Raw genomic sequence first — 27,955 nt, forward strand, 5'->3', positions numbered from 1 at the left:
ACATGTTCCCTATGATATTATCTTTCTAATTTTAATGCCTAATTATATTTTTATGCCCCACCTACGATAGTAGAGGGGCATTATGTTTTCTGGTCTGTGCGTCCGTTCGTCCGTCCGTCTGTTCGTTCGTTCGTTCGTTCGTTCGTTCGTTCGTTCGTCCGTCTGTCCCGCTTCAGGTTAAAGGTTTTGGTCAAGGTGGTTTTTGATGAAGTTGAAGTCCAATCAACTTGAAACTTAGTATACATGTGCCCTATGATATGATCTTTCTAATTTAAATGCCAAATTAGAGTTTTGACCCCAATTTTACGGTTCACTGAACATAGAAAATGATAGTGCAAATTTCAGGTTAAAGTTTTTGGCTTCAGGTTAAAGTTTTTGGTCAAGGTAGTTTTTGATGAAGTTGAAGTCCAATCAACTTGAAACTTAGTATACATGTGCCCTATGATATGATCTTTCTAATTTAAATGCCAAATTAGAGTTTTGACCCCAATTTTACGGTTCACTGAACATAGAAAATGATAGTGCAAATTTCAGGTTAAAGTATTTGGCTTCAGGTTAAAGTTTTTGGTCAAGGTAGTTTTTGATGAAGTTGAAGTCCAATCAACTTGAAACTTAGTATACATGTGCCCTATGATATGATCTTTCTAATTTAAATGCCAAATTAGAGTTTTGACCCCAATTTTACGGTTCACTGAACATAAAAAATGATAGTGCAAATTTCAGGTTAAAGTTTTTGGCTTCAGGTTAAAGTTTTTGGTCAAGGTAGTTTTTGATGAAGTTGAAGTCCAATCAACTTGAAACTTAGTATACATGTGCCCTATGATATGATCTTTCTAATTTAAATGCCAAATTAGAGTTTTGACCCCAATTTTACGGTTCACTGAACATAGAAAATGATAGTGCAAATTTCAGGTTAAAGTTTTTGGCTTCAGGTTAAAGTTTTTGGTCAAGGTAGTTTTTGATGAAGTTGAAGTCCAATCAACTTGAAACTTAGTATACATGTGCCCTATGATATGATCTTTCTAATTTAAATGCCAAATTAGAGTTTTGACCCCAATTTTACGGTTCACTGAACATAGAAAATGATAGTGCAAATTTCAGGTTAAAGTTTTTGGTCAAGGTAGTTTTTGATAAAGTAGAAGTCCAAACAACTTGAAACTTAGTATACATGTTCCCTTTGATAAGATCATTCTAATTTTAATGCCAAATTAGAGAATTTAGTCCAATTTCACAGTCCTTTAAACAGAGAAAATGATAGTGCGAGTGGGGCATCCGTGTACTGTGGACACATTCTTGTTTATCCAATTTCATGGTCCATTGAACATGGAAAATGATAGTGTGAGTGGGGCATCCGTGTACTTTGGACACATTCTTGTTAAGAAGTGAATATATATTTTTGCAATCAAGAAAGAATCCACATTTCAATTAAAGTTTTTTTTTAGTTAAATGTTTACATATACAATGTCCTGTGCTGAAAAATACTTTATACATAGATCAAAAGGCTCTCTACAACTCTTCAATGTCATATAACCTTTGTTTCAACTTAGAAAATGCTCCAAAACAACTTATTTAGATTATTTTTGTTGACACTTTAAAGTTCTTAGCTTCCAGTTTATCTGTTGGTCTTTAATATGTCTTAAAAGAATAGTTGGTAAAATTTACAAGTTGAATTTGTTATTTGCATTTTTTTTTTTAAAAACATGTTCAATACAGGGAACATTTTTTGCTTAAGATATAAACTGCAGTTTAAACAAAGTTGTGCAAATTAAGAGTTAAATTGAGCTCATTTTATCTTCATACTGGAGAAATATAGATTCCAACACTGCAACAAGTGTATTACGATATTTCTCCACTCGAGACAGTTAAATTTTATTATTTGAAGCGCGAGGCTTGCCGAGGAATCTGTTTCTCTATTGATTTTTATCCTTCTTTTTCAAAGATTTTTAGAAACTTGTGTTCTTTATATGCGACGTCATCAGGCATGGTCGCCTTTTTTCATGACGTCACAATAGGAAAATTCAGAAGAAAACAAAACATTTAGACGTCATAATCAAATTTCGACTAATCATTTGCCGAGAACAGATTTTTCACTAGTGAGGAGAAATATTTTTCTCACACCGGTCAGGAAATGTGAAAATAGCACAAAAATTAGAGAAGCACTTTTCCTTTATAAAGACCTACAGTTAATGCAATTGTCAGAAATAGTGCTTTATTAATGTTCTTGTTTGTCCAAGCCATACTGATATGAAATTATTTTTCTCACACCGGTCAGGAAATGTGAAAATAGCACAAAAATTAGAGAAGCACTTTTCCTTTATAAAGACCTACAGTTAATGCAATTGTCAGAAATAGTGCTTTATTAATGTTCTTGTTTGTCCAAGCCATACTGATATGAAATTATTCAAATTACTCTGCCAATCTTTCCATGAGTGATTTCCATTACTTTGATTGAGGACTTAAACTTGTCAATGATAAAGCTATGAAAAGTCGAGAGAGAACATTTTCCCTCCAAAATTTCAATGGCTTATATCTGGAAAACAAGCACGGTGACCAGTTATCTGGAAGGTTTTTTTCACTATGGGCCCAGGGCCCCTCAAAAATAAATTCAATGGGCCATTTAAAAAAATAATAGGCCATGTTGTCAAATGAGTGGGCCATTTGAATTGACTTCTGTAAAAAAAAAAGTATCAGTATATTTTGGCAAAGAGGTGTTGGTACTTACTTTTACATAAATAAAATCATGGATATTGTTCCTGTGATTTTTTAATTTCAATTTCAACGAATATAAAATAACTTCTTCCAACCCCAACAATATTTAAGTTAACCTTTATTTACAATGTTTTAACTGGTACTGTTGCCTTGTTCATGTTCATGTTTTTTTTTACATTAAATTTGGGTCTTCGTCGATACCATACTTATTCCAGATGTTCTGTATCAGAGGACATTTCAGGCATTTCCTCTGCAAAAAACTATATTCCTAAAAAGTCTTTGGGGTTCTTCAATTGAAATAATAGCAAGTTAAACTAAATGAGATTATTATTAGAGTTAAATCTCGTCTGTACTAGCCAAATTTCACAAATTTAAAGTTGTTTAAAAAAAATATATATCATGAATGATGGTTAATTTCTTTTTTCGGGTTAACAGTTAGACCGCATGGTTCTATTATTGTCGAGCCTTCGACTTTAGTCGAAAAAGCGAGACATAGCGATCCTACATTCCGTCGGCGTCGGCGTCGTCGGCGGCGTCAACAAATATTCACTCTGTGGTTAAAGTTTTTGAAATTTTAATAACTTTCTTAAAGTAAACTGGATTTCTACCAAACTTGGACAGTAGCTTGTTTATGTTCATAAGATAGTATGCAGAAGTAAATTTTGTAAAAATAAAATTCTATTTTTTCCGTATTTTACTTATAAATGGACTTAGTTTTTCTGCCATAACATAACATTCACTCTGTGGTTGATGTTTTTGAAATTTTAATAACTTTCTTAAACTATACTGTATTTGTACCAAACTTATACAGAAACTTGTTTATGATCATAAGATAGTATTCAGAAGGAAATTTTGGAAAAATAAAATTCCATTTTTTCCATATTTTACTTAAAAATGGACTTAGTTTTTCTGCCAGGAAACATTACATTCACTCTGTGGTTAAAGTTTTTGAAATTTTAATAACTTTCTTAAACTATCCTGGGTTTGTACCAAACTTGGACAGAAGCTTGTTTATGATCATAACATAGTATCCAGAAGTAAGTTTTGTTAACAAATAAATCCATTTTTTGTGCATTTTACTTTTAAATGGACTTAGATTTTCTGCCAGGAAACAACGCATTCACTCTGTGGTTAAAATTTTTAAAATTTTAATAACTTTCTTATACTATTTTGGACCTGTTCCAAACTTGGACAGAAGCTTGTTTATGATCAAAAGCTAGTATCTGTATTTTACTTATAAATGGACTTTTTAAAAAAGTTTTAAAAACATACTGTATTTTTACCAAACTTGGACAGAAGCTTCTTAGAATCATAAGACAGTATCAAGAGGAATATTTTTATTGATTTTATTCCTCTTTTGTTGAGCCTGCAATTAACAGCATAAGTAGGCGAGACACTGGGTTCCGCGGAACCCTTAAGAATTTTTACAATAGGAAAACACCTGAGACGTTAAATCGCATGGTTCTATTATCATAGTGAAACACCAGAGACGTCCCAAAAATATATAGGTGCTCCTATTATTGGAGGAACATTACACAGTTGTGTACACACACATGGCGGCATGGAACACGATCGGAAATTCATTTGACGATATCTAAACGTTTCGAAACGAAGTGAAAAATATCGTGCGCCACGTGGGCTCTTATATTTGTCACTGTATGCGCCATTTCTTGTCAATATGCGCTATAGGCGCAGGGCGCACGTCCTTCCCGATCACTGAGTGACCTAATATATTTTTTAGCTCTTTTGATTCCTTTTTTAATCCCCTATCAATATATGCTGATGTTTTGAAAAGTTAATTATTTTGAAACTGAGAAGCAAGCCAACTCCCTTAAAAACTTATTTGCTCGGACCAAATCCTACTGGTAACCTTGTACAGCAGTGTAACAGTTCAATATAAAAACAAACTTCAAAATAAGTTGAATAGGCTAAACACATCAGATTGATACAAAGCACCAAAAAACAACACAATAAGATGCCAAGTACAGATCTGGGAATATTCACAGAACTTTACTAAAAGACAATCTTTTATCATTCATTGATAATACCTTTTTAAACAGTAATTATGTCAATTCTTCAGTTTTCTCAGCAGCTGTCAAAGAGATTATAATTGGAACTTTCTTTCTTTTTCAAATTCTGTTTTAAGTGTAATTTTTTGCAAAATTGAATAATGGAATTTCTCACTTGTTGTGTTTAGTTACATTGGCAAAAAGTTTCCCCTTGTTTGTGACGAACTTTGGAGAAAACGTAATTGTGATAAATTAGTGATATTATAGGATATGACAATGCCAACTGATGCAGGGAGATAAAGATTATCCTGTCTGACAGTGAGGAAACCTCTCCTGCCAATTACATAGTGATATATGGAATCCATTGTCAAACATTATGTAACTTGATGGAGTGATGTTGTAGATGATGTCATTACATTAGTGTCATCTTGTTTTATTGGAGTTGTGTAACATGCACTCTATCTGCACTACAAATCTATCATGCTCTTTACTACATGTACTTTTCCTCAAGGCTAGGCTTGCTAGATAAGACCCCACAGTGGTGGTCATTGGTAGATAAGACCCCACAGTGGTGGTCATTGGTAGATAAGACCCCACAGTGGTGGTCATTGCTAGATAAGACCCCACAGTGGTGGTCATTGGTAGTTAAGACCCTACAGTGGTGGTCATTGGTAGATAAGACCCCACAGTGGTGGTCATTGCTAGATAAGACCCCACAGTGGTGGTCATTGGTAGATAAGACCCCACAGTGGTGGTCATTGGTAGATAAGACCCCACAGTGGTGGTCATTGGTAGATAAGACCCCACAGTGGTGGTCATTGGTAGATAAGACCCCACAGTGCTGGTCATTGCTAGATAAGACCCCACAGTGGTGGTCATTGGTAGATAAGACCCTACAGTGGTGGTCATTGCTAGATAAGACCCCACAGTGCTGGTCATTGGTAGATAAGACCCCACAGTGGTGGTCATTGGTAGATAAGACCCCACAGTGGTGTTCATTGCTAGATAAGACCCCACAGTGGTGGTCATTGCTAGATAAGACCCCACAGTGGTGGTCATTGGTAGATAAGACCCCACAGTGGTGGTCATTGGTAGATAAGACCCCACAGTGGTGGTCATTGCTAGATAAGACCCCACAGTGGTGGTCATTGCTAGATAAGACCCCACAGTGGTGGTCCTTTTAATTTACTGGTCTATGCATTATCTCTTTGATGATAACTGTCTTGACTGATTCTGCTATCTGACTTTCAAGGAAACCCAAGAAATAGCATTTTGGCAGTTTGATATTGCTGTAGTGAACCTTTGTTACTCTACATAGGAAATATCAGCCAGATTACCTCCCTTATGTACATTGGACTGTCAGGTTTTGTGTAAGGAAGGTTTGCAGATACTCATTAATTTGCTAATCTGATGGAAAGTGTGTTGGCCAGACATGCCAAAGGCAACGTTCAATTCTTACCTCAGTTTTCTATAAGCCATCTCCTACTGCAATGAGAAATGTTAACTATAGAAGGTTGATGAAAACAAAATTTTTTGGAGTTATCTTCTCTTGAGCAATTGAGGAGTAATTTAGCCAAATAGAGATTCAGACTCATGTGGACCTCTAGTACTAACCTTTTCCTCCATAATGGTGTCTTTTAACTCGACTACTCGACCTCTTTACTACATAATGATGCCTATCTATATATGGTTCCTCAGTTGAAGTATTTTGAAAAGGCAGGATTTTTTTTGAAATTATATCTTATGTTAAAAAGTATTTGATAAAAAAATCTTCATGTATGAAAGTGTTAAGAAGACATTTTGAAACAAAATTATTATACTGGCCTTTCTTTGTTTTTGTTTTATCAAAGTCTTGCTGGGAAGATTGCCTAGTCCTTCAACAAATTTGTATGCAACTGGAATGGACCAAGGTTTATATTATTGATATGGTGCTATAATTTTAGTTCATATTACGATTTTAAGATTAAATTCTACCAATGGAAAGTTATCTTTATCAAGGAAGATTCTAATGTTTCTTATGAAGTTATATCAAAAATGATTAGTCCCTGTATGTAAAGATAGAAAATAAGATGGAAAATGTCTCACAAAGCTGTTAGACAAGTACAAAATTGAAAAATTGTAGACATACTTTGTTGATCAATGATTGATCACAAACATAATTTTAATTTAACAAGAAAACAAATGATGATGAGAATTATGTCATTTCCCTTTGACAGCTAATACACTATTGTCTTGTCAGGGAATACACATTCCCATGTCATGTAACTATAATTAAGACATATTAGCTGGATGTTTTTTTGGTGCACAATGTTCGGGAAATTGTTCTTTGTGTGGTTATGGTGCACTTATATACTTGACAATAAAATGTTATACATCAAAGTGATACTAAAAATCATAAAAAGCCTGATGGAAAATCACAGTTATATTCTAAATGAACATGCACACAAAGGAAATAGTACTCCCCAAACCCAATAAAAACAAAGGTATTCTGAAAAAAAAAATATGACATTCTATCATATACTTCACCATGTTCACAAATCAAATAAAATTACTGTGAAAGAATTCCATGAAAATAAAATGATAAAATTAGGTGCTATAAACTGTTTTAATAGACAATGATAGATTATCTTGATTTAAAATGTCTTATTTTGAAACACAAACCATCTGATATGATAATTTGTTAGGATCCAAAGTGATTAAAAGTTTCAATTTTTTTGTTTTTTTTCAGAACTTGTAATGAAATAGCTGTCACAGATGAAGATTTGACAAAGATTGAAGTATTTCACATTATTAATATGTAAATGTATGCTATAAATGTTAATGTGCATTACACGTTTCTTCAGTCACCTTGTCCTTCATGTTTGCTTCAGATCTACACCAAATGATCAAACTTTTGAAAAATAACCAATAACAAATAGAGAAAAAGCCCTGAAACCTATTTATAGAGTATTGTTCACTGACAAGCAGATGAAAACCTCAATTAACATATCTATCATTGATGAAAATAAAACAATTTTCACCCAGAATGATAAGAAAACCCTTGGAAATGATAGACTTAATTGTAGTTGAGAGATACCGTCATGTTTTCAACATGAAAATAAGCTACCATGCCAGTGATATTGTTTGCCTCAAATTACAGCCGAAATTCGGCCTTTTCCCCTAGAGAAAATTCCCAATTACTAAAAAAAATGGTTTAAAATTCCTCCCAAAAAGTTTTACATTTTCCCCAAACAGTGATGACATTGGTAGTAATGTTTGTAAATATCGTATTCATGTTATTATTTTGATATTAAAAAGCACTTTTGAGATCCCGTTTTCTGATCAAAATCATCATGGTGTTTGTAACACATGTAGTTTTCAATGCATTAAGTACCATCATTACTTCTGTTTCTTTCCCCTCTCCGAAAAGTACCTTTCTGGTTGAAAATGTCTGACGACCAAAATATACATGAAAAAACAGTGCAAAAAGACAGCAAAGGTCAGCAAAACCTCGGGGATGTGTTTAGAATAAAATATACAAATTTCCCAATTTCAATAAAAAATATGCATTTTTCCCAATAAAAAACGGTAGAGGTAGTTTTGAAAAAAGACAACAATATCACTGCATGCAGGAAAAAAAATGTCCTATAACATAATTACTGTAGTAGTGTCATACAAACTTACTAAACAACTAATAAAAAACAGAAAAGTATAAGTCCCTAGAAAATAAGTACTATTATTTCTTATATAATTATTCTGTTATGTTGTAATAAATTGTGTGGTTGTGTTATGTATTATTTTGTGGTTATTGGGTGTATGAGATGATATATATTTAGGCAGGAATACATCCCATCAGCCATAATTATAGCTATCTTTTGTATTTTGAGAATTTTGTGTTACATAAATGTATCAGATTATTGTCTGTACTTGAAGGATTTATTCCCTGTACTATTAAGATATTAATAATGGAGATGGATTTATCATCAAGTAGACAGCAACCCAATGACACAATAATCAAAATACTTGTAAGAGGTATATAATTCTAAGAGGTTACGCCATATTGTGTTGGTTCTTGTTCATTGTATTTTGTGTTTTTGCATTGCGGTTTGATTCAGGTTTATATCCATAATCTCCACAAGTTCATATTGCAGTCTATCATGTAGTCTGTAGAGAAAAACCTAAATACTTATTCTGGGGCCAAGTACATGAAGTAGTTCAAAGGTTCTTTGTCATGGACATCACAGCAACTTTCCAGATGAAGAAAAAAAAAGTTACCAAGTTATATTGTTTATTTGATTTTTGTGTTCTATACTTTCACCTGTTCTCATTTTCCAAGTAACATTCCAAGTCTCAAAAACAAGAAAGATTTTTGTTTTCAATAAGATAACCTGATTTGGGATGGTATACATATAGACATACAGACATGTAGTATAGTGTACACAGTAATATTATTTGACAAAAGGATATAGTTACTGATGCTGATATCTGTAGTAAACTGTTTCACTTGATATATTCAATCTACATTCTCATTTTAGATTAACAAGTAACTTGAAGTTAGTACAGCTATCAAAGATCCAGATTCATTTACCATTACAAATATAGTTACAGGTACTTAAGAAAACATATGTCATTTTAGCTCACCTGGCTACCGCATCACTTGGTGTCTGTAGTCGTTGTTGGTTGTTGACCGTTAATTTTTACAAAAATCTTCTCCTGAGGTAGCAATACGCAGTTAGGATTTTGGTTTCGCATTTTGGCCCTGGTGGATTTTTCAAATATGAAAGTTATTGTGTAGCATATTGAAATTGATTTTTAGACAACTGAGTACTAATTTAGCCTTCATAGATGGTTTATAAGAACATCAAGATTATTTTTTACATGTTTTATGAGCTATATTCTGTTTGACTCTCCGTATTTTCATAGCTAGTCTGGCCATTGGTCCAGAAATTAATGTAATGTTTACAATCATTTTTTTTCTACATGAAGTTTTTGACGCAATTTTACAAAAAAATGACATGAAAGACATATGATTTTCATTGGAATTTCTGAAAAATATATGTAAACTGTTTCAGATAAGGTATTACTTCAAGCAATTGAAATTCTACTTTTAGCCAAATTTTGGGGAAATTATATGTGACATCTTTTCCCCCCTTTTTGCAATATTTTATAGCAAATAAATGCAGATTATTGCCGTGGATACACTCAAAAGAAATGATATTTTACCATTTTATATACTGAATATAAAATCTATGGAAGATTCTGATTACATACATATGCACATATATGACACAAACGGTAAACTTAATATTGCAAGAAATCAATGAAAAGGGGATGGCAAAATTTATGAGGGCAAATTTTGAATTTTTTTTCCTTACTGTTTATTGCTTCCTGAAACTACCTGGCCAAATAAAACCGAACTTGGCCTAAATCATCCTCAGGGTATCTAGTTTAAAAAATGTATCCAATGACCTCACCTCTCAACCAAGATGGCTGCCATGGCTAAAAATAGAACATAGGAGTAAAATGCAGTTTTTGGCTTGTATCTCTTAAACTAAACTAAAGAATTTAGAGAAAATCTGACAAGGGATAAACATTTTCAGGAGGTCAACATGTATCTGTTGTGGAACTTTCATACACATCAGAAAACCCCTTGTTGTTTTGCTGACCCTGAATTGGAAATTTTCAGGAAATTTGCAGTTTTTAGTAATTAACTTGAATATTATAATAGATAAAGATAAACTGTAAAAGCAAAAATGTTCAGTAAAGTAAGATCTACAAAAAAGTCAACATGACCAAAATTGTCAATTGACCCCTTGAGGAGTTATTGCCCTTCATATCCAATTTTTAACAACTTTTCATAAATTTTATAATCTTTTACAGATATAAAAAGACTGATTCTTCATAGAGTGATTGTCATTAAATGAGCATTTTTAATATCCTCTCTTGTGATTTGAAAAGATTCAAATATTCCAGGAACAAAAAAAAAGTTCTTGTATTAACTGGATTGAAAACAATATCCTTAGTACAATGCAAATCTATAAGACAGAAATAGGTAGCTGCATCCAAGCAAAATAATTTAATTTGTGAAAATGCCAAATGCTTTGTATTACTGTGTGCTGAAATGAATAAATCAAACTATTAACCGAATTCTAATTACCACGAAAAGCTTCGGAAACCTATATTTATGATGCTCTTACATGCAAATGGCTTTTATTTATATTTTATGTTATACATGGAATGTTTTGTCTTCATTTGTTAGATACCAATATTTATTGGTGAGAATTCCAAAAGCCAAATTATTTGTGTAATCCATTTAGTTTTCTGTTATGTAATGAAATGACAGAGAGTTCTACAATGACTTGTATGATTTGTCTGGAATGGAAGCAATCCTGGTTAATTCTACTTGTATTATGTAATTTGTTTTCCAAGACACCAATGATGAAATTTATAATCAAGTGTTACAGATTTATTGGTATAGAATTCAGTCATCCTTTATAGAATAGATGCTACTGGAAATGTCTTTCAGTCTTGACATTTTGATAATTGCAGATTTTATTTTTTTCGCGACATTTTGGCAAAATGAAATGACTATGAGTGTGGTTGAACTTCTTTCAAAAAGTCATAGTACTTAAAAGTAAAATGGCAGCCTTTGCAATAAACATAAAACTTCTGTTAATTATTTTTAGCTCACCTGGCCCGAAGGGCCAAGTGAGCTTTTCCCATCACTTGGCGTCCGTCGTCCGTCGTCCGTCGTCCGTCGTCGTCGTTAACTTTTACAAAAATCTTCTCCTCTGAAACTACTGGGCCAAATTAAACCAAACTTGGCCACAATCATCATTGGGGTATCTAGTTTAAAAAATGTGTGGCGTAACCCGGCCGACCAACCAAGATGGCCGCCATGGCTAAAAATAGAACATAGGGGTAAAATGCAGTTTTTGGCTTATAACTCAAAAACCAAAGCATTTAGAGCAAATCTGACATGGGGTAAAATTGTTTATCAGGTCAAGATCTTTCTGCCCTCAAATTTTCAGATGAATCCGACAACCCGTTGTTGGGTTGCTGCCCCTGAATCGGTAATGTTAGGGATTTTTTGCTGTTTTTGGTTATTATCTTGAATATTATTATAGATAGAGATAAACTGTAAACAGCAATAATGTTCAGCAAAGTTAGATTTACAAATAAGTCAACATGACCAAAATGGTCAGTTGACCCCTTTAGGAGTTATTGACCTTTATAGTCAATTTTTAACCGTTTTTCGTAAATCTTAGAAATCTTTTACAAAAATCTTCTCCTCTGAAACTACTGGGCCAAATTAATCCAAGCTTGGCCACAATCATCTTTGGGGTATTTAGTTTAAAAAATGTGTGGCGTGACCCGGCCAACCAACCAAGATGGCTGCCATGGCTAAAAATAGAACATAGGGGTAAAATGCAGTTTTTGGCTTATAACTCAAAAACGAAAGCATTTAGAGCAAATCTGACGTGGGTTAAAAGTGTTAATCAGGTCAAGATCTATCTGTCCTGAAATTTTCAGATGAATCAGACAACCTGTTGTTGGGTTGCTGCTCCTGAATTGGTATTTTTAAGGAAATTTTGCTGTTTTTGGTTATTATCTTGAATATTATTTTAGATAGAGATAAACTGTATACAGCAATAATGTTAAGCAAAGTAAGATTTACAAATATGTCAACACGAACGAAATGGTCAGTTGACCCCTTTAGGAGTTATTGCCCTTTATAGTCAAATTTTAACAATTTTTTCATAAATCTTAGTAATCTTTTACAAAAATCTTCTCCTCTAAAACTACTGGGCCAAATTAAACCAAACTTGGCCACAATCATCATTGGGGTATCTAGTTTAAAAAATGTGTGGCGTGACCAGCCCAACCAACCAAGATGGCCGCCATTGCTAAAAATAGAACATAGGGGTAAAATGCAGTTTTTGGCTTATAACTCAAAAACCGAAGCATTTAGAGCAAATCTGACATGGGGGTAAAATTGTTTATCAGGTCAAGATCTTTCTGCCCTCAAATTTTCAGATGAATCAGACAACCCATTGTTGGGTTGCTGCCCCTGAATTGGTAATTTTAGGGAATTTTTGCTGTTTTTGGTTATTATCTTGAATATTATTATAGATAGAGATAAACTATAAACAGCAATAATGTTCAGCAAAGTTAGATTTACAAATAAGTCAACATGACCAAAGTGGTCAGTTGACCCCTATAGGACCGGAGTTATTGACCTTTATAGTCAATTTTTAACCATTTTTCGTAAATCTTAGAAATCTTTTACAAAAATCTTCTCCTCTGAAACTACTGGGCCAAATTAAACCAAACTTGGCCACAATCATCATTGGGGTATCTAGTTTAAAAAATGTGTGGCGTAACCCGGCCGACCAACCAAGATGGCCGCCATGGCTAAAAATAGAACATAGGGGTAAAATGCAGTTTTTGGCTTATAACTCAAAAACCAAAGCATTTAGAGCAAATCTGACATGGGGTAAAATTGTTTATCAGGTCAAGATCTTTCTGCCCTCAAATTTTCAGATGAATCCGACAACCCGTTGTTGGGTTGCTGCCCCTGAATCGGTAATGTTAGGGATTTTTTGCTGTTTTTGGTTATTATCTTGAATATTATTATAGATAGAGATAAACTGTAAACAGCAATAATGTTCAGCAAAGTTAGATTTACAAATAAGTCAACATGACCAAAATGGTCAGTTGACCCCTTTAGGAGTTATTGACCTTTATAGTCAATTTTTAACCGTTTTTCGTAAATCTTAGAAATCTTTTACAAAAATCTTCTCCTCTGAAACTACTGGGCCAAATTAATCCAAGCTTGGCCACAATCATCTTTGGGGTATCTAGTTTAAAAAATGTGTGGCGTGACCCGGCCAACCAACCAAGATGGCTGCCATGGCTAAAAATAGAACATAGGGGTAAAATGCAGTTTTTGGCTTATAACTCAAAAACGAAAGCATTTAGAGCAAATCTGACGTGGGTTAAAAGTGTTAATCAGGTCAAGATCTATCTGTCCTGAAATTTTCAGATGAATCAGACAACCTGTTGTTGGGTTGCTGCTCCTGAATTGGTATTTTTAAGGAAATTTTGCTGTTTTTGGTTATTATCTTGAATATTATTTTAGATAGAGATAAACTGTATACAGCAATAATGTTAAGCAAAGTAAGATTTACAAATATGTCAACACGAACGAAATGGTCAGTTGACCCCTTTAGGAGTTATTGCCCTTTATAGTCAAATTTTAACAATTTTTTCATAAATCTTAGTAATCTTTTACAAAAATCTTCTCCTCTAAAACTACTGGGCCAAATTAAACCAAACTTGGCCACAATCATCATTGGGGTATCTAGTTTAAAAAATGTGTGGCGTGACCAGCCCAACCAACCAAGATGGTCGCCATTGCTAAAAATAGAACATAGGGGTAAAATGCAGTTTTTGGCTTATAACTCAAAAACCGAAGCATTTAGAGCAAATCTGACATGGGGGTAAAATTGTTTATCAGGTCAAGATCTTTCTGCCCTCAAATTTTCAGATGAATCCGACAACCCATTGTTGGGTTGCTGCCCCTGAATTGGTAATTTTAGGGAATTTTTGCTGTTTTTGGTTATTATCTTGAATATTATTATAGATAGAGATAAACTATAAACAGCAATAATGTTCAGCAAAGTTAGATTTACAAATAAGTCAACATGACCAAAGTGGTCAGTTGACCCCTATAGGACCGGAGTTATTGACCTTTATAGTCAATTTTTAACCATTTTTCGTAAATCTTAGAAATCTTTTACAAAAATCTTCTCCTCTGAAACTACTGGGCCAAATTGAACCAAACTTGGCTACAATCATCTTTGGGGTATCTAATTGAAAAAAATGTGTCCGGTGACCCGGCTATCCAACCAAAATGGCTGCCACGGCTAAAAATGCAGTTTTTGGCTTATAACTCAAAAGCCGAAGCATTTAGAGAAAATCTGACATGTGTTAAATTGTCTATCAGGTCAAGATCTATTTGCCCTGATATTTTCACATGGATCGGATAACCTGTTGTTAGGTTACTGCCCTGAGTTGGTAATTTTAAGGAAATTTTGCCATTTTTTGTTATTATCTTGAATATTATTATAGATAGAGATAAACTGTAAACAGCAATAATGTTCAGCAAAACAAGATCTGCAAATAAGTTTTTCATGACCAAAATAGTCAATTGACCCCTTAAGGAGTTATTGCCCTTTATAGTTAATTTTTAGCATTTTTCATAAATTTTTGTAAATTTTTAGAAAATATTTTCCACTATAATTACTGGGCCATGTTCATTATAGATTGAGATAATTGTAGCAACAAGAATGTTCAGTAAAGTAAGATCTACAAACACATCACCATCACCAAAACACATTTATGTCATGAATTTATCTGTGTCCATTGTTTAATATGCACATAGACCAAGGTGAGCGACACAGGCTCTTGAGAGCCTCTAGTTTTAATTTTCTTTATGTAAGTTATGGAATAAAATCCTCTCTGAATTATTTATTTATAAATTTATTTCTAACATTCAATCAGTCTTATTAAAGAAAAGATTAAAACATGCATTAAATATTAAAGAAACAACAATAAATTATAATACTTTTGCGTATAAAAAATGTGTAGTAACAATTTAATTGGTGTACAAGGTCAGAATACTTAACCTGCTGTATGAAATCATACAGCGGAATTCTCTAATATTTATGGCTGTACATCATGAGAGATTTTAGACAGCAAAGCCATATGTAATCAGTCCAGGAAAATATAATCTTGTGCTATACCCACAAAATTTCAATGTGGATAAAGATAAATTTTATCCGCTTCAAGGTATGAGTTCATAGCAAATTGATGTTCCTAAATAAGATATCAGACACAATGATTGAATAACAACAGTTTGTTCAAATAGAGGCAAAACTATAAGCAGAATATTTTTATACATTGCTGGCATGCAATAATATATTTGACTTTATATTTGATAATGAACCTAGAATCTATATAAAAATATCTTTCATGTACTGTGGATTCATTACTATTCTTTGAATATCAATTTTTGTGTTTTTTTGTGGGTAGAGGTGAATCATGAATTTAGATGTTCAAGGAACTACAGATTTTTTATTAGGTTGTATGCAGACTTTGGCAAAACCATGAAAATCTCATATCCATGAAAAGGCAATTTTTCTGCAATCCATGAAAATTGGTACTCACAAAAATAAATCAATCCACAGTAAGTTTATTGCCGACCTAGGGGCATTATTTTTTTTGGCCTGTGCATCAGTTTTTCCGTCTAACCCGCTTCAGGTTAAAGTTTTTTGTCGAGGTAGTTTTTGATGAAGTTGAAGCCCACTCAATTTGAAACTTACGGTAGTACACATCCCTATGATTTGGCTTTCTAATTTTAATGTGAAGTTATAGTTTTGACCCCAATTTCACGGTCCACTGAACATAGAAAATGATTGTGTTTGGGACATCTGTGTACTATGGACACATTCTTGTTCTATGTACTTTTCCTTTTTAGTCAATAGGAGAAGATACAGCTAATCTCTCTTTACATACTGATTTAAAAGTACTATTTTTCATGCAAAAAACTTGATAAAGTAAACATTGAAAACAAGCAGCTGATATTATATATTTCTCAAGGTTGAAATAAGAATAAGATGAGTAATGCTGCATGTGTGAAGACTAATAGTCATTGTACTAAACCATCCAAGGGTATTAGTAAAAAGTTAGAGAGAAAAATATTCAAATTTATCAAATGAATTTAAATCTTTAAAGTTCCCATTGGGCATTTTCATTTGTTTGCATGTAGCGTTCATGAATAGGGAATATCAAACTTGAATAGATTAGGAAAACTAATTCAAATCAGACCCAATGTGACAGCTTGCTGCACTTGATGCAAATGATCCTGCAAAGTTAATTACGTTCTGCATCAAGGCCTTGGAGAGATTTTAAAATGAAATGAGATTTTGTGTTCGAGGTTTAAATCTTATTATTTGTAGTGAAAATGAACTTGGAAATCAGTGAAAACTTAAATGTCAAACTGTTTATACATTCATTGCGCCTCTAGATGTTGAAAAACTTATCTTTTTCAGACGAAGCAATCAATTGATTTGTGGATTATATTTGTCAACGATTCTAAGCTGGACTTTTTTTATTTTTGATTTACTGCCAATGTTAAAAAATACTGAATTAATCAGCATTGTAGAAATTTGATGGCAGAAAGAACATGAAGACATAGAATTGAAATCAATATCGCGTTTTATATGGGATTGATCTGTAATCCTGGCAAATTACATCATAAGATCAAGCTGATATTCTAACGTCTGTCAGAAGAATGATTCTCGGTCAATCACTTATGGCATGTTCTTTTAATTTGTCTGGAACAGTTTGTCAATAGTCCAGTCAGAGTTGTCCGTCTGGCCGATTCGTTTCTCATGTCTGAATAAACATTTCTGAGAAAGCATTAGTAATAGGTCTTTTATCTGTCTGGAATATGGCTGAAAGACAAGTATTTGTCAGTGCTTTATAGGTTAGGGTGTAAGCATATGGTAATAAGTGACAATGCAGGAGCATTTATTGCCTACAGAATCAGACAAAGGGGGTGTGATTGGATAGCTTGTCAGAAATTGTCATCTTTCTTTACCTTGAACTTATTAGTTATTTCTGTAAGGGTTTTGTAATTTTTATTGCGTTGTAAGAAAGAATAATCTGTTATATTTATAAAAACTATTTATACTGTAGTGTATGTAACCTACTTGTACTTAGATACTTACATAACTGCTCCCTTTTACTAGTGGATCCTATGAGTTCAGATAAGTTTATAATAGAATATTTTTAAAAATAACATAATTATATACATTATTAGGGAAAGTCATCTTATTGATCAAGCTAATAAACAAAAAATGTTCAATCTTTTAAAGTACTATAAATCCAAAATAACTTTTACATGTTTTTATTATCATTATTGCGAAAACCACCAATATTTGATGTCATTATGAATTGAAGCTAGACCTATTGCAACCAAATATAATAAAAGCCTAAAAAATGTATAACTTGACCAAAATCTTGCAATAATCTTTTTAGCCTTTTTTATAAACTTTTAAAAGTGTAAATTGACTCAAATTGTAACATTTTTTACAAACTTTATACAGAGCAGAAGTATGGTGTTTGTTGAAATTGAAATTTACATAGTAACACTTAAAATAAGTCTATACCGGTAATGGCCACACCTAAAAACAGAAAATACTTTGAAAGACTATTGAAGTGGATGATGAGAATTAAGTTTACAATATTAATTCGGATCTTTATGACCTAAATAACCCCTCCGAGAGACAACCTGGCTACAGGTCAGATGTGTGATATATATGACACAGTTATCACTCTTTTGTGCTGTACAAAAATTGTCTCATTTCTCAATATTTCTTGTTTCTATGAGCATTTACACTTCTGTCTCCCTTGCATAAGTCATAATGGTGAGACATACCATAAATTTCTAAATTCTGTTGTCAGCACTTTTATCAGTGGTACAAATAAACTATTAACCGATATAGACCTTCAAGTAAATAATTTCTTTATGCAATGATATATGATATATATATATATATGAAACATTAATGAATATTTTATAGTATTCTTAAAAAACAAAATTAAGTCAAATATTTAAATTTTATTAGCTGCATCAACAATTCTTCAAAGTAATATTACAATGTTTTAATGGGTTTTCGGAAGAAGAAAAAATCTTGCTTATATAAATGGTGAAATACGGCAGGTGGGCAGTGGGAGGCAGACGGCTGCCAACAGTTTCCTCGCAAAAACGTAGGAACTGCTCTGCCAATAAAATTCAAATTTTGATATTTTGTTACTGATGTCAAAATAGAAATTAAATTGATATTGATGATTTCACTTTTATTTATTAGAAATTATGGTCCTTGGTAGATTGGCAAATAGCACTTCATGCCGTATCCATGCAATAACTAAACTGTTTGCCAATGCTTTTAGAATTTGAATAAGCTGTTACTGACAACAAAATAGAGATCATGTATGATATTGACTATTTTCACTTCTTCCATTTTTGACTCAAGATCCTTGATGGCCTTGCTTCCTAAGCTTTCAAAAACAAAAAACTTAGTTTGCTGTCAGTTTGAGCTCATTTCTTGTTTTCATGTAATAAGTCAAAACACACAATTATATAAATAGTGTAGAGAAATATTGTTGAAGTTTCAAGCACTTTGATGTGTGTTGAATAATTCCTATGTCATATGTGTTATTATTGCGTTTGGTTCTGTTGATATAGAAAGAAAAAGCTTGCAATTTTCAAAAAGTTTGAATTGACCAATCAAACTATGTACTGTGAGGAGTAATCATCACTTATTTTACTTAATACAAAGTTACAAGCTATAAAAAGCATTACAAAGCATAGTCTCCAATCAATGTTGCATTTAAAACAATTTTCTTTTACTAGATTGTAAAAAAATTTTGAAGCAATTTCATTTATTCAAATTTTAATTTTCAGATTGTGTAGGTCACAGACCCAAGTTTTACAGCTATATATAGAATCAGTGAGTTATAAATAACATATGATCTTTTTACAAAGTGGACCACAAATTTAAGTGTTGAATAAAGTACAAATTTCTGTATGGTTGTATAATAACTTTAACACAATCGTAAAATCAAGTACTGTGGATTCATTTATTTCCGTGTGTACCAATTTTCGTGGATTGATAAAAACTTGCATTTTCATGGATATTTAATTTCATTGTTTTGGCAAATTCTGCATACATTCCTTTAGAAAATCAGTATTTCGATGAACAATTAGATTTGTGGTTCCCCTGTACCCACGAAATCCAGGAAAATTGGTATCTAACGAATATGAATGAATCCACAGTATCATAAAAAAAGTCAATCTTTCTACTATCCACTAAAAATAGATGAATGCCAGTATATAGTACCAGCAGTGGCAGGAAGGACAGATGTGATAACGTGTTAGCAAGGATCAAACTTTTGTTGTTGTGACATTTCAGTCATGTATTTAGCCAATATCTTCAAGTTCCCTTGTGTGTTAAGACAGAAGATATGAGAACAAAAATACCAAACTGATGAAAATTCAAAATGGAAAGTCTGTAATAAAAAAAAAATCAAGAGCTCAAACACATCAAAAGAATGGACAACAACTGTCAATTCAGCAACCTTCTCTTAGTTTAAACAAAATTGGGTGCAGTCTTCTATCTTCTTCTTGATGCAAAGCTTGCATTTCTATATAAATGTGAAAAAGGAAACATGTTACATATATGTCACATAGCATTCCAATCAAACAAGTGAGAAAAAGACATCAAGAGGTCAAATCATAATGCTGATTTTGTTATTTGGAAAAAAATTATTCAGTCAAGTCTGTCTTAGTTGTTTATGTCTATACATGATGAGTCTTGATTGGCTTTTTAAACCATTTCTCAACCATTATGTTTACAAATGCACTTTAAAAATATATGCAACATGTTCAAATATTTTTAGAGAACTATCTGAAGAGACTGTTATTGTTTGATATTAGGTTCATGCTTATCATATTGAAGACTTCTTACATGTTTTGTAAATCAAAGTGGTCAGTTCAATCAGTTCTCATGGGTAAAACTCCACCAAATTATGGTAGAATGGACTTAATTATTTAGAGGGGAAATACCCTTTACATTCACTAACTTTTGGTTGGTTAATACTTTTACTTTTTGCATGAAAACAGTAATTCACAATCAATTTGTTATAAATTTTTATAAATTATCTGGAGTTGACATTTAAAGCAAGTTTTACATCAAAGACAACTAATCTGTTGAAGGGATGTGGTCAGTTTTAATTTAGTTTATAGATATTATAACTGATAGTTAGAAAATTGATAGGTTTGTAAATGAGAATGGCTCAGGTGCAACTCTGGCAATTTTAAGATACATCACTGTTTTAATGGAACAGTTTTATATTTCAACTGCCACAGGTTTTGTAGAAATTTGTATAACTGACCACTGGAACGAAATTTTACTGTCCAATCATTCCTGCTGTAGTTTAATTTTGAGCAAAAGAAAGACAATTTCCTCTTGAAAAAAACACTTGAAAATACCAGAATAAATGAGATGACATTTGTTCAATATCAAGGAATCTCCAGACATAGATTCCTAAATTCAATACATATTTTCTATGCAGTAAGAATGCATTAATTACAAAAAAATAAAGTTTATTTTCTAAAGAATATAATTGAACAGAGATCAAAGCCACAAGATTACATCTCAAAACTTTCAAATCAGTAGGAAGCTATTTTTGTTGGAACTCCCAAACATACTGATATCATCAAAAATAATATTGTTAACAGAATGATTTAATGCTGCAAAAACAATGACATTATTTTAATCTTTTGGCATTTAATGCCTGTTGTTCAAACATTACAAAATCTCTCATTGATTTGGCACACAAGTGAACAAAAAATTGAAAAGAAAACATCAAACTTTTTCATCATGAAATATGTATATTTTGCTCTCAAATCTTTAGACTATCAATTTAAATATCAGTACATGTTAATTTTATGACGATTATAAAACTAATCTTTCACATTTTTGTCTAAATCGGTGAAGGGCATGATGGGTAAAACAATATCAATTGAATATTGCTAACAGCTGCAGGTTGATTCTCTTTGTCCTTGAAACAAATTGATGCACAAAGAAAATTTACCTTTTAACAGAGACATAATAATGTCAGTAGATGTAACATGTTATACTGGGGAATAAAAAGAACACAGCAAAATTATCAGACATATAAAATATTGATAGTTTTTTTTATCAATTTTACATTCACCTTGAAATCACATGAAGGTATATAACTGTAATGATAAAATTCTATAAAAAATACTGAAACAGTTACTCAGTTGGTCAAATCTAGGAGGGTTTATTTAAGTTTCTAACTAATCTGATCACTTTTTGAATTTTCAAATATTTGCATAACTTGTGCAGATTATATTCAAATGAGAATAAATAAGTATTAGAAAAAAACTGCATCAGTAACATAAACAACAATAACTGACATAGTTATATAGGGCCTCAGTGGCAGAGTGGTTTAACTACTGTGTCATAAGTCTGTCAACACTGAGGTTGTTAGATCAAATGTGTTTGATGGGTTTGGTGGGTATAGGGCCTCAGTGGCAGATTGGTCTAACTACTGTATCATAAGTCTGTCAACACTGAGGTTGTTAGATCAAATCTTGCATGTGTTTGATGGGTTTGACTACAATCTTAATTGTCTAAGATTTCACTTTTCCTCCCAAGGTCAGTGTTCTCTTTAGGCACTGTGGCTTCCTCCGCCAATACAAAATGAACACCATGACAAGGCCAATAGTTCTTAACATGCTGAAAGTCAGGTGGTTGAACACCAATATATTGGGTCAGGGTCAGTTCTGAGCATAGAAAGCCATTTCACAGATATTTTATTTGTTGCCATGGAAACCAGAAAACACTTTTTTTAACAAAATTGTAAAAGTTCTTTTTAAAAAATAAATCCCCAGAAGTCAGATAGAAAGGAGGGTGGGAAAATTGAAAATAGTTTGTTGACAGTGTTCTGATTTGCAAACAGAACCCACTATTAAGACCAATTTATGTATGTAGTGCTGTCATTGTCATATATCTATATGTTATATAACTTACAAAAAATGTGATATGAATGAGTGTACTGGATATTTGTATCATCAATTTATTTATTTTGATACTGTCTTATATTTTGTTTTAAATGGTTCCTATATTCATGTAATTAATTGAGTAATGATTATGTATTCTGTATACTATAGACACAAAATCAAGCATCTGTTTTTTCAGAACATGATGTACATGGCAGATGTAGAAATCAAATAAAGAAGAAATCAAAAGAGTATATATGTGACAGGTTTGTCATTTATTTTGTTTGCGTTAAATTTAGGAGTTTGGATATTTATGACTCCATTTTAGGGATATTAGAAAAGCAATTCATCACATAGTAAACATTAAGGTATGCTATTTTTGGTGCTGTATTATAGATTATTAATATACTTGAAGGTATGTAGTAATTGAATAATTGGCTACAACAATAGGAAGTTTCGAATGATAAGTCATTTGTTTACATAACATTCTTTCAGAGCTTTATTTATCTTTGTGTACTCTGAAGTTGCATATCACACAGTCAGGGGCGTAGCTAGGTAATTATTCAACTGTAGGCACAAATCGGCAGGGGGTCTGGGGGCCGCTCAAGGCCCCCAGCAGGTCCAGGACAGAGCCCTGGTAGGGGGTTCAGGGGGGCGAAGCCCCCCCCCCCCCCCCCCGACGGAAAACGGATTTCAGCGTTTAGGCTGCAAAATTTTATGCACAAAAACATAAAATTTTCTGGTTATTTAATCATGATAATTATAATATACATGATGAAAAGTTCGAAGAATTATGAATAATTTACCATAACATTTGAATGAATTAAATAACGCAGTACAATTGGAAAATCAAATATTGTAAAAAAAATATAATATTTACAATATGTACTGCCCAGAATAGATCCGCGTATCCCTTTAATTAAGCTGTTTGGTATTTTCAAATCTATTCCGTAATGATCGATATATACGTTTAACTTAATTGATAGTACATATTGACGATCCTTCATTAAATAAAATAGGCACGTGCACGTAAACACTGATATTACTATATAATAACACTATCCTTTTGGCTAGAAAGACATCAACCATCAATCCTTTGATTCTTAAACATTCACCCTAAACACACAAACACATACACACATAGTCGATGCCTAATGCAAAAGTTCTGTTCTGTTCATACTAACGTAACAACATGCCAAGAAATCCTCGCTAAAAATTCCGGTCGACCCCCTACGGCATTCATTAGTAGCTAAAGATTTGATTTCATTCAAAAAATTAATGTATGACCTTCATGTACGTGTCGCTTAGAACACGGCAATATACTAAATGGTCAAAATTAATCATCCATGTAATTTGCTCTATGGGGTGTTTGCAGAATTTCAACGGAGGCAATTTCTTGGCATGAAATTCAAGAAATTCGTATTTCTTTATATCCCGCTCTACTACCTGTTTAGGAATTTGAATAATTGTGGTCATTACACGTAGATATGAGAGTACTCCAAACTACTGGAAGCTTTAGTTGCTAGATTCCGATTTTTAAACATCCAGTGTAAAATATTTATGCAAGTTTAGAACAAAAAAAACCCAAATTGATTATTTACAATAAACACAACAGGGAGCTTAGTTCTGTAATAGGTGTTGTACAGGACGAAGGTCTGGAAATTTGAAAATGCCAAGCATTGGAAAATGAGGGATTATTATATAGGAGCAGAAACTTAGCCTTTCAGTAGACAACTACGAACTCCTCAAAGAGTGGCATTCTCTCTACACCTAGGCATAAGATTAAATGTCCCCATTCAGACCAGACGTGACTACGTATTTATACATCCTGCACAGCCAAACGGACGACCAACATTGACAAGTCGGGTGAAGACAAAGTGGAAAGCTAGTTGAAAACTAACAACAACTAATTAAAAATTCATGTGTCTAAGTTGAGGTTCATTCAAGTTTTTGTTGATAGAATTGAAATGATCTGAACCAAAGTTCTAGTTTATAGTTTCTATATAAGGTACACACATAAAAAACATTCAATTCTATCCAATATTCCATTCACTAAGGACGAGAGACTAGTGTACACATGACATTCGATAATTAGAGTTGTGACAACTTCACTGGAGTTCATCTACATATAACGTTGTTTTTTATTTTTTTTTAATAAAAAAAAATATTTGTGAAAAAATTATGTGTAGGCACGTGCCTAAAGTGCCTTACGGCAGCTACGCCCCTGACAGTTACCCTGTTTTGATTGGTTCTAATTTCAAATTATATATATCTCAGATACTTGGCATAGTGTTCAATCAGCAACCACACATCTCAATTGCATGCAGTATTGGAAACCCTGATTAAATCATACTTGTATTCACTTAGACCAGGTCTCAATCCAATTAAAAAAAATATTGATGGGGGGGAAAGAGGTATTCATGACAACCTGGTATGCCAATAAGGGAGATAACCTCCTGTTCACTAGATCACAGTTAATTCTAGATTAATATTAACATGCTACTGTGGATTCAGTAATATTTGTTTGATACCAATTTTACGTGGATTTCATGGGTACCGGGGAACCTCAAATTTAAATGTTCAACAGACTTCAGTTTTCTAAAGGAATGAATGCAGAATTGGCCAAAACCACAAAATTAAATATCCACGAATATACAAGTTTTCCTTAAACCATGAAAAATTGGTATCCACAAAAATAAATGAATCCACATAATACAATCATTCAGTGACCAAAGTTTCCCTGGAGGTGGAGTGTGTTTTCCAAATGAGAAGTAATTTATGAATCCACAGTATACAATCATTCAGTGACCAAAGTTTCCCCAGTATGTTTTTCAAATGAGAAGTAATTTACTGGACATTGTAATGGTCAATCAAATTGTCATTATAGAATGGAACAAATTTAACCCATGATAAATTTAACCCATAAAGATCCACTACAATAATAGAAACCATTTTCTGGACATCATTGATCATCAATCAAGTTTGACTTGTTGGTGTTGTAGTAATCAGTTTGTTATTCATGGATAACAATATCTTTGACAAGTGGCCTGTTATTATTATTGCAGTACAGGATAAATTCAATGAATTTCAAGGATGAAAGTAAAAAATCAACATTATAGTGACTTTGATTAACAATTTACTTCCTGGTTTATACAGGACTAAGGAAGCTGTTTCTAATCTATACTATTAAAGGAGAAGACCTCATTTTGTGTGTCGCTACTCTTCCTTCCACAATAAATCAATCAGCATGCATGCCTCTGTGTCCTATAGGTACCATGCATAGTCGCATTTGTCATCCATCCTTATGATTATTCAGATTGAGTTATTTTGGGAGAAAAACGACAAAAAAAGAGTCCAGATATGATTCCGTCATCAGACTGAATTTTAGTCATAGATAAGTCTTCCGGTTTGAAACATGCACAAATACAACCAATCGTATGATAGATAACAAAAGTGAAAAATAAATAAGCCAATTAGAGCTTTCTTAATATCATGGTGTTTAGATCGCAAGAACCACAACTATTATACCTCCTTATGGAGGACAATTATTATCTACATGTAAACTACGATTATACTACTTCAATATATAGAGACTTTCTGTATTCTGTCTACTGTTTTCTTTGAAATGTTAACGTTTACTATCTAAGGGGTCATACCAGTTGCATATATATATTAAAATAAGTAAAACATGTGACACAAGTGCAACCAATCGTATGGTAGATAACAAAAATGAAAAATAAATTCAGAGCGTTCTCCACATCATGGTGTTTAGATCGCAAGAATCACAACTATTATACCTCCTTAGAGAGGACAATTATTTTTAGCGTTTCATATCATGGTGTTTAGATTGCAAGAACCACAATTATTATACCTCCTTAGAGAGGAGAATTATTTTCAGCATTTATCTACATGTAAACTATGATTATATATTTTTAATATATAGAGACTCTCAGTATTCTGTCAGGGACTTTCTATGTTAGTATAGAAAGTCCCTGATTCTGTCTACTGTTTTCTTTGAAATGTTTACTATTTAAGGGGTCATACCACTTGCATATATATTAATAAGGAAAACATGCTCAACTTAATCTAAAACTACCTTGACCAAAAATTTTAACCTGAAGCGGGACAGACAGACGGACGACCGAACGAACGAACGAACGCACGGATGCACAGACTAGAAAACTTAATGCCCATAAATGGGGCATAAAAATTTATGGTTGAAAGGGAAAATAGTGATTTTGCAAAAATGAAAGTAAGGTAGAGATTAGAGGGAGGCAGAACCTTTTTCGGGGCGTCGGGATCGGGTGTTTTTAAGCTCGGGATTTGGGGATTGATCCTTACGGAATCCGGGAATATATTTTTCGATTTCGGGATTTCGGGATATGAATTTCTTTAAATTCTGCATCTCTGGATTTCATGATTTTAAGCCCGGGATTTTGGGATCAGGACCCCTCCGACCACCCCTCAAATTAGCCTAAGTCGGTCTTAGTCATTTATACATGATTCATATCCTATCATTGGTATGTTAATAAGGCTCTCAAAAGAAAAGTCACTGATGGATTGTCGTAGAAGCATATTTTATTACTAATAATGGTCTATATATAAGCAGTTGCATTTATTTCATGTTTGAAACGGTGCAAATTTTTAATTTGATTTGACTTTTACCCAAAAAAAGCATTGTAGCAAAGGAGAAGAATAATTGTGGTCTGAGGCCAGAAACACGAAAATAATTGAATTTAACAGAGAGGAAACAAATATCGGACTTTGGAAAAAGGGAGAGTGCTTTTGATACCTTTTATGAAATTCTCCATACATAATATCTTTTACAAAAAATCATCCTACAACAGTTCACAAGCTGTATATGCCCGCGATTTCGTGGGTGTGTTCTAGTTAGGGTTAATAGTAGTCACTGTAAAGTCAAGGTGATAATTATTTGTTGCTTTCATTTTGAGCAAAGTTTTCATTTTAAGCACTTTTTGAAATGTGACCAATCAATTTATGATTGTGCTCATTCCATATCTATGTTTAAGGAACAGGGTAAGAAATTATTAATACAGAAGGGCAGTCATAGGAGTCTAACATAAAACAAGGCATAATTCTTCAAAAATGTAGTTTATATTTTGCTATTTTCAATAATATAATTAGTGTGTCACCACCAGACTTTTTTAAAACCTACAAATTCTAAGGATTTTATATGGAAAAAGAATAATGTTCTTGGACCAAATTCTCAGCTAATCTTTTTTGTACTAATGTGTTAATTCTTGGACCAATATCTGAAATGATTCTCCTTTGGACCAATTTCTTGGCTATAACTTGGACCAATTTTATACCGTATACTTCCCCTTACTAATTTCTTTGCTGGTTCATCTATGGGCTAAAATTAAAAAATAAGTTATCCTTCCTTAAATCAATTTATTTGAAAGTTCTCTTTTGAACTCATTTCTTAACTAATCTACACTGGAACAAACTTCTTAACTAATCATCTTTCGAACCAACTTCATATCTAATCTGTCATTTCACAACTGACCTTTCCTTTGTCCAGTTGGATTAACTTATCCTCTCCAGACCAATTGTTGAACTAATCCTTCTATAAAGT

The 27,955-nt window shown here is 32.7% G+C and overlaps 2 protein-coding genes across 5 annotated transcripts in view; both read left to right on the plus strand.

Annotated features, from left to right (window-relative positions):
- Positions 1 to 27,955, plus strand: part of LOC139517775 (muscleblind-like protein 1) — a 195,620-nt gene that overhangs the window by 15,338 nt on the left and 152,327 nt on the right. For 2 of the 4 annotated variants that reach the window (XR_011663201.1, XM_071309165.1), the window contains exons 3-6: positions 7,447 to 7,515; positions 9,233 to 9,305; positions 19,234 to 19,279; positions 22,559 to 22,625. The gene's annotated coding sequence lies outside the window, so the exon portion shown is untranslated. The remainder of the gene's footprint in view (positions 1 to 7,446; positions 7,516 to 9,232; positions 9,306 to 19,233; positions 19,280 to 22,558; positions 22,626 to 27,955) is intronic. The other 2 variants (XM_071309164.1, XM_071309166.1) reach the window with 1 other exon arrangement.
- On the plus strand, positions 5,213 to 5,902 carry LOC139515506 (uncharacterized). Its single transcript, XM_071305082.1, has one exon. The coding sequence runs from the start codon at positions 5,213 to 5,215 to the stop codon at positions 5,900 to 5,902; it is 690 nt and encodes a 229-aa protein (XP_071161183.1).

Source organism: Mytilus edulis, chromosome 3, assembly GCF_963676685.1.
Source record: "Mytilus edulis chromosome 3, xbMytEdul2.2, whole genome shotgun sequence".
Lineage (NCBI taxonomy): Eukaryota > Metazoa > Mollusca > Bivalvia > Mytilida > Mytilidae > Mytilus > Mytilus edulis.